This window comes from Sinocyclocheilus grahami, unplaced genomic scaffold, assembly GCF_001515645.1.
Source record: "Sinocyclocheilus grahami isolate Dianchi unplaced genomic scaffold, SAMN03320097.WGS_v1.1 scaffold441.1, whole genome shotgun sequence".
Classification (NCBI taxonomy): domain Eukaryota; kingdom Metazoa; phylum Chordata; class Actinopteri; order Cypriniformes; family Cyprinidae; genus Sinocyclocheilus; species Sinocyclocheilus grahami.
The window spans coordinates 110,918-127,441 of record NW_015505620.1 but is presented as its reverse complement, the minus strand read 5'-3'; the positions used below and the strand labels follow the sequence as shown (position 1 = coordinate 127,441).

At 37.7% G+C, this 16,524-nt stretch overlaps 1 protein-coding gene across 2 annotated transcripts in view; it reads left to right on the top strand.

Annotated features, from left to right (window-relative positions):
* cyth1a (cytohesin 1a) overlaps window positions 1-16,318 on the top strand; it is a 56,135-nt gene extending 39,817 nt beyond the window's left edge. The window contains exons 5-13 of one of the 2 annotated variants that reach the window (XM_016233941.1): window positions 15-133; window positions 4,751-4,831; window positions 5,103-5,215; window positions 5,833-5,981; window positions 6,485-6,596; window positions 12,573-12,649; window positions 13,120-13,188; window positions 13,319-13,473; window positions 14,934-16,318. In XM_016233941.1, the coding sequence (XP_016089427.1) occupies window positions 15-133; window positions 4,751-4,831; window positions 5,103-5,215; window positions 5,833-5,981; window positions 6,485-6,596; window positions 12,573-12,649; window positions 13,120-13,188; window positions 13,319-13,473; window positions 14,934-15,012 (954 nt within the window). In that variant the 3' untranslated portion in view covers window positions 15,013-16,318. Of the gene's footprint in view, window positions 1-14; window positions 134-4,750; window positions 4,832-5,102; window positions 5,216-5,832; window positions 5,982-6,484; window positions 6,598-12,570; window positions 12,650-13,119; window positions 13,189-13,318; window positions 13,474-14,933 lie in introns of both variants that reach the window. The other variant, XM_016233942.1, reaches the window with a different exon arrangement.
* Window positions 16,319-16,524: the final 206 nt, after the last annotated feature.

The window sequence follows — 16,524 nt, the reverse complement described above, 5'->3', positions numbered from 1 at the left end:
ATGTGTGTTTGTAGGGGATCCAGTTCCTCATTGAAAATGACCTTCTGAAGAACACCAGTGAAGACATCGCACGCTTCCTCTACAAGGGTGAAGGTCTTAACAAGACTGCAATAGGAGACTACCTGGGAGAGAGGCGAGTGTGTGGTTATTAGTGCATGTCCATTGGGTCAGATAAAGCACCGTTCACACTGAGGCCTTCTAAATAGAAAATAAAAAGACAGAAACCAGTAGTTAAAGGGTTACTCCACCCCAAAATTAACATTTTGTCATTAATCACTTACCTCCATGTCGTTCCAAACCCGTAAAAGCTTTGTTCATCTTCGGAACACAATTTAAGATATTTTGGATGAAAGCCAGGAGGCTTGTGACTGTGCCACTGCCTAGTAAATAACACTGTCAAGGCCCAGAAAAGTATGAAAGACATCGTCAAAATAGTCCATCTGCCATCAGTGGTTCAATCTGAATTTAATGATGCGGCGAGAATACTTTTTGTACGCCGAAAAAAACAAAAATAACGACTTTATCCAACAGTTCGTCTCCTCCAATGGCGTCACCGTAGCGCCATTTTGGAGAGTATCCACTGAACATAAAACTGCGTATGCTGTTCTGTGTCAGCCGCACCACACGGATATGTTTTCTAAATTTTTTTACGCTTTGATTTGAATGAAAACAGCGTATCTGTGTGGTGCGGCTGACACAGAACAGCATACGCAGTTTTATGTTCAGTGGATACTCTCCAAAATGGCGCTACGGTGACGCCATTGGAGGAGACGAATTGTTGAATAAAGTCGTTATTTTTGTTTTCTTGGCGTACAAAAAAGTATTCTCGTAGCTTCGTAATATTCAGATTGAACCACTGATGGCAGATGAACTATTTTGACGATGTCTCATACTTTTCTGGGCCTTGACAGTGTTATTTACTTGGCAGTCACAAGCCTCCTGGTTTTCATCCAAAATGAACGAAGCTTTTACGGGTTTGGAACGACATGGAGGTAAGTGATTAATGACAAAATGTTCATTTTGGGGTGGAGTAACCCTTTAAAGTGTTGTTATTATTATTATTGTATTGCACCAACAAGTGCAATTAGGAATAATGTTGCATATTTTGTTTCACTGAAATGCAGTTTGACCAATGCAAGTAATTTTTTTTCAGAGATTAGGCTTCTAAGAGGTACAAGTAGCTGCGGTCTATCCATCTTTGTTTCTTTAAGATGCTGAAATTAGCAAAATTTCACTGGCTAAAATGTCCATTGTGTCCACTGTCAGTAGTGTAGTGATGCACACAAAGCACTGCTCACACACAAGTCAGCTTCATCCCAAACTGCATTCTGTTGGTCAGTGCGAAGAGTTCATGATGAAAAATCTGTGTGGGAAAATGTTTTCTTCCTACGCAAAATTACCAGACAGATTCCTATTGAAAATGCAATGCAAAATTTTGCCATTCAATGGTAAGTGTGACCGTGAAGTGTCTCAGAAGAGATATCATTCCTTCGGCTTGGTGTTGCGTGTTTGCATTCCGTTATTTAAATGCTAGCTAAATAAAATTTGAATCAATAGAATTTATGTTACTCATTGTTTAGGGCTAGGAAATATGGGCAAAAAAAATATCACGATAAAATTTTTCATAGCAGTCGATATCGATAACTATCACGATAAATGTCAAATCTTTATTTCTTTAAAGTTTAAAGGCAGATTTCTTCTGAATAAGAGATGTAGAAACCAGTATAATTTTTTTTTGCCAGAACATGAAAAACTTACCAAGGTGAACATTACACAAATCTGAGGTACAATATTCAAAACATTTATAATAAACATTTTTTTTTTTCTATGTCAAAAATATGAATGAGTAAACTTAAGTTTTTTCCTTAACTAATATCTCAATAGAGAAACAGGTTTGTGCTCCCTGGCTTATGATGGTGCAATATAAATGTATGTTCATTAACAAAAACAGTTAAATCTGTACAAATTATAACAACCTCATATTTATAGAGTAAAATTTAAATGTTTCTCTGCTCTACTTTCATTAAAATAACCATTAGTCATCTATAGTATCACCCAATTAGATCATGAGAGCCAAAGGTAAAACCATAAATAGCATCTATATAGCAACTATATGGTTTCTATGGTAATTGTATAAAAAAACAGTATCCTAAATACATTGTGTAAATGCAAATACAAATGCACAAATGCTATAGCTTAATAACAACCATTACTCCTTTAATACATTTAATACACGTCTATATTAATCAAATTCCATATGTATATCCCACATTTCTGCCACAATACCATGGTGCAGTTAGTGTTACTACAGTAAATCCATGGAAAAGCCTTCTAATAGGATTGTTCAGGCACAGTGTTTCTTGTGTTTGTTAGTGCTGTTGAGATCGTCAGCGCCTATTCATCTGGCTTTGAACTAAATCACCAAGACATTTGTGTTCTTCGCTGAATTCAAGCGTTTCTTGCCGGATCTCACAGCGCTGGTCGCGAGTAAACACATCTGCTGTTGAGCCGAGCTGATAATTGAAAAATATATTGTGATAATTATCGTTATCGGTTTATTGCCCAGGCCTGCCTGTTGTTAGAATCAGCAAAATGCTTATTGCAGAATAATTTTGACTTTAAACTTGTAAGTAGCATTTGATCTGTTCTACACCTTTTAAATGCACCATCAGTAGAAACATTAGTTTAGCCAAAGTCCCTTTAAGATAAGTCATGGCACTCAGTGGCCATCTTTGAAACGCCTCTCGGGCATGCAAGTGCAGCTCCTATCTCTTTGAATGGGGAAACATCAAATTCTACAAAACTGTTCACTAAGCTTGCGATTAAATTTCATATTTGAAATCACCAAAGAAATCTGATATCAACTGTGCCATAAATGTTGTATATTTTGCTCAAAAAGCGTTATAAAAAGCGTATTTTTCAGGCTAGATCAGCCAGTGCGCATGCGCAGTACTAAGCACACGTCTCGGAGCGCTGACTGTTTCTATAGCAGCCGGACTTCTAACGGCAGCTACAGTGACGCGCTGACTTTACCGATTAGCGATTGGCTCCTTCATTCAGAAGGCAGGGCTTCCTGCGATTGAGTGGCCATAATGAGCATTGCATTTTTCCCCATTCAAAACTATACGAGTGACACGTCTTGGGTATTCTATAGTCTTTGGTTTAGCCTAGTATCTGTCAACCGGTCTTTGTGCTAAATTCTCTGCTCTGCTCTGTAAATCTCAGCTGCATCTGTCTTTGATTACACGTTTATACTGACTCTAAGCATTAGACTCTTCATTTTTAAGGAATGTTGACTCAAACTGGACTAAATGTGTTATTCTAGTTCACTGGGCTACACCTAGTCACATAGTTGTATCTGTGAAAGCATTACCCCCCCCCCCCCCCCCCCCCCCCCCCCCCCTCTTTGTCTCGTCTTGGATTTCATTCCCTCCGCTTCCTTGTTTTGTCTTCTGCTTCAGTCTGGGTGTGGCTGCTGAAAGAGTCAGGAGATCGAGAGCACTGCTCTGTAAGACAGCAGATGAGATGGTATCTCGAAACACTTCGGCTCCTCTGGTAGGGAGGGGGTCTGCAGTGCTTTGTTCCATGAGTGCACTGTCACCAGATCACTGGGAAAGGGTGTAGAGAGGACAAGATCGCCATCAGCCCCATGAGGGATATCACGTCCTCCATTTGTAGAGGTTAAATGGCAAGGTTTTGAAAAATGGTGCAGTGCTGAATGATCTCACATCCACTTTGTCTCGAATAACTCTTGTGCAAGAGACTGACTGAGCAATGAATTTGGATCCACAGTTCATTTTATGGCATAAGACCAATTTGCTTATCCTCATTGCATGTAAAAGAGCAGCCAGTACGTTATTCAAAATCTCTCCTTTTGTGTTCCATTAAATAAAGTAAGTCATTCAGGTCTTGAACTGTTCTTTAAAGGGAGAGTTCACCCAAAAATGAAAATTCTGTCATTCACTCATCGTCATGTCGTTCCAAACCCGTAAGACTTCTGTTTATCTTTGAAACACAAATTAAGATATTTTTAATGAAACCCGAGCGATTTCTGTCCCTTCACTAAAAGTCAATTACACCAAAACGTTCAAGCTTCAAAAAGTTCATAAGGACGTTGTAAAAGTAATCCATGTGAATCAAGCAGTTTAATCCAAATCTTTTGAAGAGAGAAATATTTATATATATATATATATATATATATATATATATATAATATTTAATAATAATTTAGGTTTTCAGTCACTTAGAAATATTTATGGGCACACTTTATTTTAAGGTCCAATTATTGCTATTAACAAACCATTAATTACAACTTTTGCCTCAATAAACTCCTAATTTGCTGCTTATTAATAGTTAGTAAGGTAGTTGTTAAATTTAGGTATTGGGTAGGATTAGGGATGTTGAATATGGTCATGCAGAATATGTTCTTTATATGTACTACTAAACAGCCAATATGTTAATAATAGGTATGCTAATAAGCAACGAGTTAATAGTGAGAATTGGTCGCTATACTAAAGTGTTACCGTATTTATAAATGCACATACATATATGGTAAACATAAGATGAACGAAAGTCTTATAGGTCTGAAACAACATGAGTTTTATTTTTTATTTTTTTATGAACTATCTCTTTAAGCTTCAGTAAGTGTGGTAAACAAGTTGTTCCAATAAGTGTGCTGTAAGTTGCTTTGGATGAAAGTGTCTTCTAAATGTTATTTACTACTTGCTCTCATATTCGAATTGTTCAACAGGGATGACTTCAATATCCAAGTCCTTCACGCTTTTGTGGAGCTGCATGAGTTCACAGATTTGAACCTGGTTCAGGCTCTCAGGTAAAACTGACTGTAGAAGCAGCTGTTGTTTGAAATATTTAATATATTTGAAAAAATACTAGTATATGACTTCTGTAATTACTGTATAAAAAATAAGTACACTGACATTTCATTATAAATATAACTATATGTCTTTTTCCAGAAGGTTCTTGTGTAGTTTAGTCTCATTGTTTAGGGGATTGATCTTGACGCACACACTCCTACGCATCTCACTTTGAATGTCCTGGTGTAGTACATGTTTTAAATACCATTGTGATGTTTGTCTCCACAGGCAGTTTCTCTGGAGCTTCAGACTTCCTGGTGAGGCCCAGAAGATCGACAGAATGATGGAGGCGTTTGCCCAGCGCTACTGCCAATGCAACCCCGGCGTCTTCCAGTCCACAGGTGGGTCTATTTCCATTTGAGTCTGTGTTTAGCGTTCAAACATGCATTCATAGCATTTCTAAGAAGCACGAGCTCTGCTTTTCCCAGTAATGCTCACAAATTGAGAGTTTGAAGTATTGAATTGGACATATGCATTCTTCTCTAAATAAATGCCATTTACCAGTAGCCTATATTTCCAACATAAAGCAAATTCAGGCAAATGGCATCAGAAATTGTATTGTGTGTAAATACTTGTAATATTTTGAAATCCCTCACACATATATTTACAACCGAGTTCTCTCATTGTCTCTTTGCTGTAGAGGTATAGACACTTCTCCATTCGGGATGTTCATGTCAGGATCGCCCTCAGTAACTTCACAATCATACTACTCATTAGCATTCATGCGAGTTACAGTACGAGCATGAAATATTTAAATAGCTTCATATTCAGGCTAGTGTGTCTCAGTGCTGGAAAATGCTATGATCAGATGCTGACCTCTGTTAACTTCACAGTCATACTACTACTTATTAGCATTAATTCGACTTACAGTATGAACATGAACTATTTAAATGACAGTGATGGAAAGATGCTGAATGTCATTGTAAATGGTTGTGACGAACAGCATGCTTTTTTGCAGACACGTGCTACATTCTGTCCTTCGCCATCATCATGTTAAACACCAGCCTTCACAACCCAAACGTTAAGGACAAGCCCACAGTAGAGCGTTTCATCTCCATGAACAGAGGCATTAATGATGGAGGAGACCTGCCAGAAGAACTGCTCAGGGTTGGTCTCTCACTTTTTTCCCCACATATTTATATTGTTGTTTTTATTATTGTTGTAGTCTTTCTCCAAGTGGCGTACATTTCATGTGTCCCCAATTTATTCTACATCTGGCTGTCTAGGACCAGAAATTAGGAACCCTGCCCTAGATCTAGGGTTATAATATGATCAGATTTTATCCTAAATTTCATAGGTTACATTAAAAATAAGTCATATAAATAAATATATTTTTTAAAAGGCTGAGCTGTCTGCCTGTCTCTTTGAAAGAGTATGCTTCTTGGTTGGAATATAATGTGTTTTCAAACATGTTTATGAATTTTCCAACATGGCCGTTGAAAAATTATTATATAAATGTAGTCACTGATTATGTTAATGAATAATGTGCAAAATAAGGTTAGAAATGGTAAGTAGGCCATGGTTGCACCCACTTTCTTGAGGACTTTGCCCAAGCATTCTGAATGAATAACTTGCGTGCACTTCATGGTATTTTGCTTTGACTCGTGCAGAATCTATATGAGAGCATCAAGAACGAGCCCTTCAAAATCCCTGAGGATGACGGCAATGACTTGACGCACACTTTCTTCAACCCAGACAGAGAGGGCTGGCTGCTCAAACTGGGTGAGTGGGACTACTTGAGTCAAAATATGTATTAATTTTTGTGATGATCGTGCAACTCAACTCTCAGATATATTTTCCTTTGAATAAGAGATGTCCTGCTCAAACACATGGACTGAGTGTGAGATTTGTACACACACTTCCCGAAGGCCCATTTTATGAACTTCACAACACATCCATGCATCAGATTATACAGTAGCACATCTTTCCCTCTTTCTCTCACGCTGGATCAATATCTCCTCTCACATCATATGAAGGTAATGACTCTTCGTGATCACAATGAATCAGCTGCTTGAGGCTGAACGCATCCTTTTAGAATTAGACATAATTCAGTTGGATGCTAGAAATCAGAGTCCTGTCTTGAAAGGTGCAAGAGAAACTGCTCCTTCAGATGGGCAGCCTGTATATGTAATGTTTTAGAAATCTATTCATAACCTAATACCCTGATCTATTCATAATCGTAATACCCTAGTTACCCTTTGACAATCTGCAGTTTTTGGTTATAACACAAGACGACTGGTTATTATTTTAATGAATTATACTCATTAAAGGTGTATCCGTGAATAATGATAAACACACATATGAGTGCACCTTTTATATTCATGCATAACTAGAAAAATTTGTTATTCATGTATCAAAATTCCCAAGGAGCTGGATTTTATTAATTGATGTGACTTTTCCAGGTCTAGAAATCACACTTTTATAATTCTTTAAAGCCTCCTGGTTGAGAACCACAGCTTTAGAGCATTATAGAGACTTCATTGAAAGCATAAATTCACATCATGCAAGCGAATGATTTATGACGGGGATCTTCATCGAGGTTTCACAGAGAGCCTGCCAATGGTTGTTTGAAATGACAATACACATATGCCACAAATATGTAATGGTCACCAAAGTTGACTACCATATTGTAATTAATTAAGATAACATAATTTACACAAATATGATTCATGCATATACATCAGTGATAATCATTTTAATAGCTTTGCCATATTAGCATCAAAACAAAGGAAATTTAGTATTTAGTATTTAGTATAGTATTTTACTATAGCATATGATTATAGACCATGCTTAAATGGACTGAAAAAGGTTAAAGACCCCTGAAAACAAAACTGCACCCAGAGACATTTTCCCTCTTCGTTGATATGGACAGGAAAGCTGTGTTAAATTGTGTGAATTATTATTTGTACTTGTATCCCCTGTTTTACTTTGGAACGGTCCTCCGTAATTCACAATACCAAGAAATGCACAAGTTCTTCCTTTGATCAGAGAGGCAGCGTGTGGGGAGTACGATTTCCTATTTAATTTAATTTTTTTGTTTCCTTTTCTTCCTCGTTTGTTTGTTTGTTCCCATGATTTTGGCTGTTGTCTTTCCCTCAGGAGGTATGTACACCTGTTCTTCCCAAGCAATCGCTCATCTCTCCGCTCTCAGGTGCTTTTGGTGATCAGCCTTGCTTCCTGTCCCCTCTTTCTGTTAGTAGCCACCATAGGTTTATTTATTTATTTTTTCCCATGGGGTTTGTCTTTCTCTGAGTTTACTCTAGTTATTACATGTTCCTTCATTTGTTTGTCTGGTCACTCGTTTTATTCATTGAATCAACGATTTTTGTCCTTGTCTCAGCGTGGTGGTGGGTGCTTGGTTTTTGATTTTGTGACCAGCGTATTGAAGAGCACCTCTCTCTGTTTGCTGTGGTATTTGAAACGTTCTCTCTCTATGTCATTTCCACTTTGGGAGCTGCAGTATTTTCTGCTTCCTCTCAGTCTGAACAGAGCCCAACAAACACTGATGAAAACAGCAACAAAAGCAGACTAAAGGCATAGTTCACCCAAAAATGGAAATTCTGTCATCGTTTCCTCACCCTCATGTTGTCCCAAACTCATATGATTTTCTCCTGAGGAATACAGCATCTGTCCCCATTCAGATTCATGTAGAGTTGGGCGATATACTGGTAGACACAATAAACTGGTGTAAATTTGTCAACATTAGAGGTTTTGGATTATCGTCTCTTTTGCGGTCAGGCCAACATTTTAACCTTTGAAACCAATTAAAGATTTAACATTTGCCTGAAAATTTGAGCCATACCAATTTATGGTTATCTATCAGTTTAGTATATTAGATCCGTGCATTAGGTCTTAAAGTGACAGCAGCCTAACACACCTGCTACTGTCTGTGTAATGATAATTAAAGGGGACATAACACACACAGTTTCACCCAATCTCATGTTAATCTTGAGTACCTATAGAGTAGTACTGCATTCTTCATATCTTCAAAAACTCTTTAGTTTTATCATATTTATAAAAGAAAGATACAGCTTTACGATTCTCTCCAGAAACAGCCGAGCTCCTGGAGGAGCGCCGTGGGCGGAGCTAAAGATTGACGAGCAGTTCTGAATCATGACTGGGATCTTTTATAGCTGGGACCGCTCCATCTTTCAGTATCAAACGATGTGCAAATCCAGCGTCGAACTGGGCCTTGTTTATAAAACGTTCGTCAACAAACACACTTGTGAAACTCCGTTGCTGCTCCGGAAAAACAAACTGCATCCACTTTTTACATAACGCTGGGTTCTTTAGGAAGCTGAACAAAGTTATCTTTCCCTTACAACCAAAAACACACTTCTTTGGAGACATTCTTTTCGAGCGAGTCCCGTGCAGCGCTGCCGCCGGATGAAGCACATTGAGGGGCGCGATCTCGCTCTTGCTCTGGTCGATGCGTGCGCGTTCTTCTGAGAGAAATGCCCATATAAGGAGTTCCACCCTCATTTACGTCATGAAGAGCCACGATCGAAAAAAAACTCTCCGAAAATTGTACGAGCCCGGAAGTAAGATTTTTGGCACAGAAATACTCCGTCATATGTCCAAATTGTTTTTTGAAACTCAATCCATGCTTAGCATGAGAATCCAACTCTTTTAACAGTGTAAACAACTCTGAATGCATGAAACAGCATTGCTACCCCCCCTTTAAACAACAAAAGACAGAGAAATTCACTCACTGCTCTTGACTGACTAAATTTTGTAGATTTAATAAGAATTAATGTATATTTAAGTAATGTTGAAAAGACTATGCTTTAAAAAAAACATTTGATTACTTTATTCCTTTTCTGTTGTTTTTCTTATTTTTGATAGATGGACCTGAAAAAGATAAGACTAGATTAGAATTATTTTTCTTTTTTTAGTTCATATTTTCTTACTGACAGTAATGTCTTCAGTAAGCTTTTACTTAAATTATGGTTACAGATATGGTTTAGGATAACTAGGCCACATTTAGACTAGTATTGTAGGTGTCGATTATTGTGAAATAACCTTATTTTAGGCAAAAATAGCTATTTTGGTATATATATATATATATGTGTATCATAAAATAAAATTGTTCATATCGTGATACAAGAATGTGGTCATATTGCCCACTCCTATTCATATGGAAAAGAGCAGCTTGGACATTCTTCTAAACATCCTCTTTTGTGCTTTATTGAAGAAGAACTCATATGGGTTTGGAACAAAACGATGACAGATTTTTTTTTTTCTCTCTGTGAACTGTTCCTTTTAAAATGATATTCAGTCATATAACTGTTAATGATTGAATGCACAAGATGTGGTGTTTGATCTGATTAGACTGAGTCAGAAAACTGCATCTGGACCAAAGACTGCTGTTCTTCATGCTGTATGTAAAGTATAGGTGTGTGTGTGTGTGTGTGTGTGAGAGATGCTGGACTGCACCGCTGAGGAAAGTGTGTGTGTGTGTATTTGGTCAGATCGGACTCACCACTAGGATGCTGGGTGAGGGTGGGTTTCATGAATCAGACATCGCTGAATCCAAAATAAAACCATTTCTGAAGTGTTCTGATTCACTTACAAGTCAAGAATATGAGATTAGCACATACATTAGCATACGTATAATAAAAACTTCTAAAAGGAATTCAAAGTTTGAGGCTTTTTGTTGTCACGCCAGAGATCTGAACGCCCATCTATCACCCAGCCCTGTGTCAGTCAGCCTCCTCTGCAGCCCAGCACGGCCTCTTCACATCCCCCTCCACAAATCTCCTCCCTCTCAGAGATATTTCTGGACGGGGTTTCTGCTGTACGACTGCAACTGGAGTGATCATTAATCACAGCCGATAACTCAATCAGCTTGCTCAGAAACTTCTCACCTGCTGTAGTGCTCTGATTCGTGTTTGTTTGGTTTGTCGCTTATGCCAAGATTCAAATACAATAGCAGTCTATAGTGCAGGAGGATCATTTCCTGTTTAGCAGAAATGCTTGAAATGAAATGTGTGCAGTGCTGTGTTACATAGAAAACTAATTTAAACAAGATTAGGCCTGTCACTATCATGTTTTTTTTTTTCCTGACAATTTTTTGTTTTACATAAAAGCATGTAATTAAATATATATAAAGACTTTGTTTACTGCTGTTAAAAAATAATTTTTTAAAAGTTGAAATATTTTTTTTTTTTTTTTGTTCATCTTTAATCTTGGTTCGATTTACATTCACACTGAAGCTCAGCAAACCTGAATAATATAATATCATATAAGTATTAATAGAATAGAATATAAAAATACAGTAAAATAGGCAATATTTTTACAACTTAAATCACTGTTCTCTATTTTGATATATTTTAAAATGTAATTTATTCCTGTGTTTTCAGTCTGCTCCAGTCTTCAGTGTCCCATGATCCTTCAGAAATCACATTTGTTGCTCAGTTATTATTGATTATTATTGCTGCTAATATATACATTAAATTGTAATATTTCACAATAATAATGTTTTTTATTTATTTATTTTTTAAATCAAGTAAATGCAATCTTGTTGAGCATGAGACTTCTTTTAAAACCATTAAAAAAGTATTAATTATTCCAAAGTTTTGACTTGTAATATAATATAACACAATATAATAATTGAACCTACAAGCCTTTGTTTTGTATGAAGAACTTAAGAAGTGTCTTCGTACTTTAAAGCGTAAAGAGTTTTATTATTTTCATAAATTAAATAAATATATAAAACTCTAAGGACCGAGAATGTGTAGCATGATGTGGATGTTAAGTAACCGTAAAACTGGAGTGTTTTTATATTAGCATCATAATTAGATAATGATAAACGACAGGCCTAAACAACTTATTTTATAATCATTATGCATGCATTCAATTCATGAATTCAAAGGAAATTCTGAACAGGTGGAAATGGAGTTTCCCCTATGTATAAATATTTATTGATTTAATGATTTTTTAAAAAAAGATGTCTACAGATATGCTCTGCTTCAACTATCCTGATACACAGTTAAAAGTGTTTTTGGTTGCACTTTACAGTTTATTCAGTTTGATGGCATGTCCTTTGCCACTGTGATCAGATTTCCCTGCAGAGGAAACGAGGGTGGCACAGGTCAGAGGTCATTCTCGGATCACCGAGCGCTGTGTTTACCTTGCAGTCCCTATAGAGAGAGGGACATGGGGAAATGTCCCAAGAATGTGAGCTTAACCGGTGCAGCACTGACCTGCCGTCAGAGTTTGTCACAGCAGTTTACGAACACAATTGTGTCTGTTAGTTAATTGAGAGGTTAATAGTAATAGGGAGACGATTGAGGAGAGGACAAGTTCAGGAAATGACAACCTCTCTGTATGTCTGGATAGCAAACATCAGCTGGTTATAGAGAATATAGCTCCCTTTAAACACATTTTACCTTTGGCTGGTCTTTTAGGAGGTAAACAGAATTTTTGAGTGGGGTTAAGAGGAATGGCAGCTATCAGGTGATGTCTGATAGCTGTGAAGGTTGATTCATGAGTGCGGCTGGTTTGAGCATGGTGTGCTGCTGGTAAGGAATGCTGTGCTTGGGCCTTATTGGACATGGAGTCGCTGTAGAAGAGCTCTCATTGTCTGTTCATCTGTCTGTCTGCTCTTCTGCTGCTCAAAAGTCTTCAGCTGCACGGATCTGTGACGTCTGCCAGCTCCACTGCACTGAAAACTAACATTCATCTTTTGTTCCTCAGGAGGACGCGTCAAAACCTGGAAAAGACGGTGGTTCATTCTCACAGATAACTGCCTTTACTACTTTGAGTACACTACTGTAAGTACTGAAGAAACATCTTTTGGGCCATGTCTAACAGTAACATATACATGCTATGCGTTTCTCACTTCTCATCTAATTTAAAATGATAATTTATGCGAATTGAACTAAAATAGTGGCATTACTGTAAGTTGAAAAGTAAAAAAAAAATGGATTATTAGTCTAGTGTTTTCATGTAAATTACCCTTTGACACTTTCCATTAAAAGCTTGATTGTACATCATAATGGAGGCAAATGCGTCTCAGTCACTGAAAAGAGTAAGGCCTCATTTGAAACCAATCGTAATAACTTTGATACAAGTTAGAAGATGGCAACAGTTGTTAATGAAGCACTCGTCAAGAACGTTTTCAAGATGGTGCTTATGAAAGAGTCAGTTAGAAATTTAGTTTAGATATAATTCACACTTTCTTTATCATGTGGTCCAAGGTGAATTGTGATAAATGGAAACCCATTTGGCTCTTTTCATGTAGGATAAAGAACCAAGAGGCATCATCCCCCTGGAAAACCTCAGCATCCGTGAAGTGGAGGACAAGAAGCCGGTAAAACATCCTTCTCAGCAATTTTTAAACTGCTGAGACAGGAACTTTTTCTATTTATCTAGGCACAGTTTACACCGTGTCTCCCCCTAGTGGTCAGATATGTGATTGTCTGCCTGTGTTTGCTTCTCAGAACTGCTTTGAGCTCTTCATCCCTGACAATAAGGACCAGGTGATCAAGGCATGTAAAACAGAAGCGGACGGACGGGTTGTTGAAGGAAACCACACTTTCTACCGCATCTCTGCTCCCACCGTCGAGGAGAAGGACGAATGGATGAACAGCATTAAGTGAGTGTTACTCATCTAAATACAAATATGTGTTTGATTAAAGGGATATTCTGGTTTAAATGCAGCTTATTTGTGGTATTTTTTTCTCTAGTTTTATGTCTCTCATATGACTCCACACTCTCACTTTCTTCTTACATAAGTCAATATTTAATGTAAATTTAAGTTGTGATATTTATATTTCGGAGTGTCTATTTACACAAAGTGCAGATAGCCCACCTTGTCGGCAGACCAATGTCTGGTTGGGATAGACAGCATTGCAAATGTTAAACAACAATAGCAGTGGCATAGGACGAAAGGCCCGTATTGGTAACTTTTGACGCGATTGACCATATTTCTGTCATGACAACTCTCGGAGGGATTGGCATGTTAATGTACATGACAATGTTAATGTATTTGGTCTTGGCGGAATAGATCTGCTACGCTGCTGCGGCAGAGCAAGTACCGAGACTTGCTACTGCCAGTACATCCACAACATGCTGCTGTGAGCATGTAAGAAATACTGCTGCTGCACATATAACACATGAATAACCCCCATATAGCATACATGAATCACCTCGTAGCAGATCTATACAGGTGGAGCTGGGGAAGGTGGAGGGTTTCTGAAGTGCGCTGCAAACTGACAAAGCAAACTAAAGCCAGGTATTTGAATATTGAGCAGTAAGCTCATTGGCTACCGATACAGGAGAGAACCAATCGGCTGCCATGTGACAATGATGTCGCCAAGTCAGATTGAGTTAGACCTATCGGACTGCGCCATCTAGAGTTTCATGCCAGAACTCTGTATTTCAGATCGGAAAGGCATTTATTTTCAATAAAAATGGAGGAAACTTTCGAAAAGTGGAAATAAATGCCTCATGGTTATTTAATAATAAAGTCAGGTAGGGCTTTATTGTCCCAATAAGGCTGAATCCATTTAATAATTTTTAAAAAATTACCATTTACACTCTATTGCATACTGTTTTATAATGTATTACAATACTGAGGTGCAAATATCTGCAATTTTTTGCGCTAAGTTGCCTATAAATAGCATCTAACTACTATTTACATTTATTGCAAAGAAAATGCTGCGATTTTTACATAGTGCAAATAAAATCATTATTTGCACTTAGTGCCTTTGTTTTTCTCTCTTTTTTTGGAAAATGACTATCTGATTTAAAGAGCTCTTTATACAGCACAGGTTGTTTCAAAGCAGCTTCAAAGTAATAAAAAAGGAAAATAACAGTATTAATGTTGCAAAATTCAACAAATGAAACAAATTGAATTTCAGCTGTAATGCAGCTCTACAGAAGACAATAGTGTCGGTATTCAGCTCAATTCAGATCAAATTTTGTTCTCATCTAATAGTGTAATTTTAAAATCAATAATATTACTATATATTAAGTGTTTTTTAACCCTAACTGAACAAGCTTTAACATTAGAAGAGAGGCAGTTCTCATAATGTTCTTCCTCTTTGTCTCCAGGGCGGCCATCAGTAGAGATCCTTTCTACGAGATGCTGGCAGCGAGGAAGAAGAAGGTCTCCTCTATGAAGAGACACTAGAGCTGCTCAGGATGCTGGTGTTACAGATTCAGGGCTACTGGAACTGCTCCCTCTCGTGGACACAACTGAGCTGTGCAAAGAGAAAAACAACCCCAGCTTCAGAAAGAAACCAGACCGGATCAGCGAGGTCAAACCTTGCTAGACTTGGCACCTCTTTTTAAACGTCTTCTTGCTCTGCTAATATGCTTGTGTGTGTGTGTGTGTGTGTGTGTGTGTGTGTTGGAAGGAAGTCAGTAGGCTTTTTACTTGCTGCTGCTTTCTCGAAACCCCCAAAGAGAACATTTTTCCTCATGCTTAACCAAAATACGCTCTTTCTGTTTCTCTCGCTCTGTCCTCTTTCTATACCTCTCGTCTCTTGCACACACGCACACTCTTGCATTTCTTGCATTATCTGAAATCAGCAGGTCTGACAGAATGTGGAAAACCAAACGGAAGCTCCTACACGCATCGGAAAAGGAAGATTTCCTTCGTGCTGATGATATGTACAGGCAATTTTTTTTTTATTTATCTTGCACAAGCGGTCTAGTCCTCAGAGGTTTATTTGTGTATTTAATTGTAAAAAAAAAAAAACATTTTCCAAGAGACTTCTATAATTTGCAATGGAAATCCAACTTTGTAGGGAGGGTGGGAAATCACCCTAGATTTGTTGGCAGATTGATTAGCCCCTAACGGTAAACTGCTCCACGGGCATTTGTTTATTTTCTCAGCAGACGCCAATGTCTTGAAATGCGACATGCTTATTTAGCATGTTGTGAGAAGCTGCTGCAGTGCTGTGAATATTGGCAGCCGGGTTTGCATTGTAACACGTAAGCAGAAAGACTGGATGGTGGCCAGCTAAGGATTATGGGATATCACCATTACCAGGATATCATGCATTGGTACTACCTCTCAGACAGACAGGACGGTTATTAGCATATGTTTTTTATTGGACCTTCCAATAAAATGCTTTTAATAAAATGAATAAATGTGCCTACAAACAAATTCAAGTTCAGTGTCAGTAAAGACTGTCAATGGCAGTTCAATCAGAAGATGCTCCAGTGCCTGCTTGCGTTTCTCCAGTCATCCTTTCAGTTATTCTTCAAGCAAAATGTTCAATCTAAGCAGTATTGGTTTAATTTATCAAAGATGTACATACTTTAGTGTATAGAGAATATTGGTTTCTATTTTATAAATGTGTGTACTGTATGTAGCAGTATTGTACTAGTCGAGTGCCATTTTCTTTCTTTCTTTTTTTTATCTTTGTTCTGGAGGTCGATACCATTGTAGTGGTAGCCAGATCATGCTGAAATAAAGACATTATAGCAGCTGGGGTTGTGTTTTGCATTTTTACTTCAGAACGGCTGTTTTTATCTCATCAGAATGAGTGGCGAAAGCTAAAAACACACACGAGGAAAAGAAAAAGAGGAATACAGTCCATACACAATATCTGAGGAGTACCAGCAGGTGGCACCATAACAACTTTTGGAGGTAAAGATGTGGGTTTTTCATTGAGGAGCCGGATAGGATCCTATG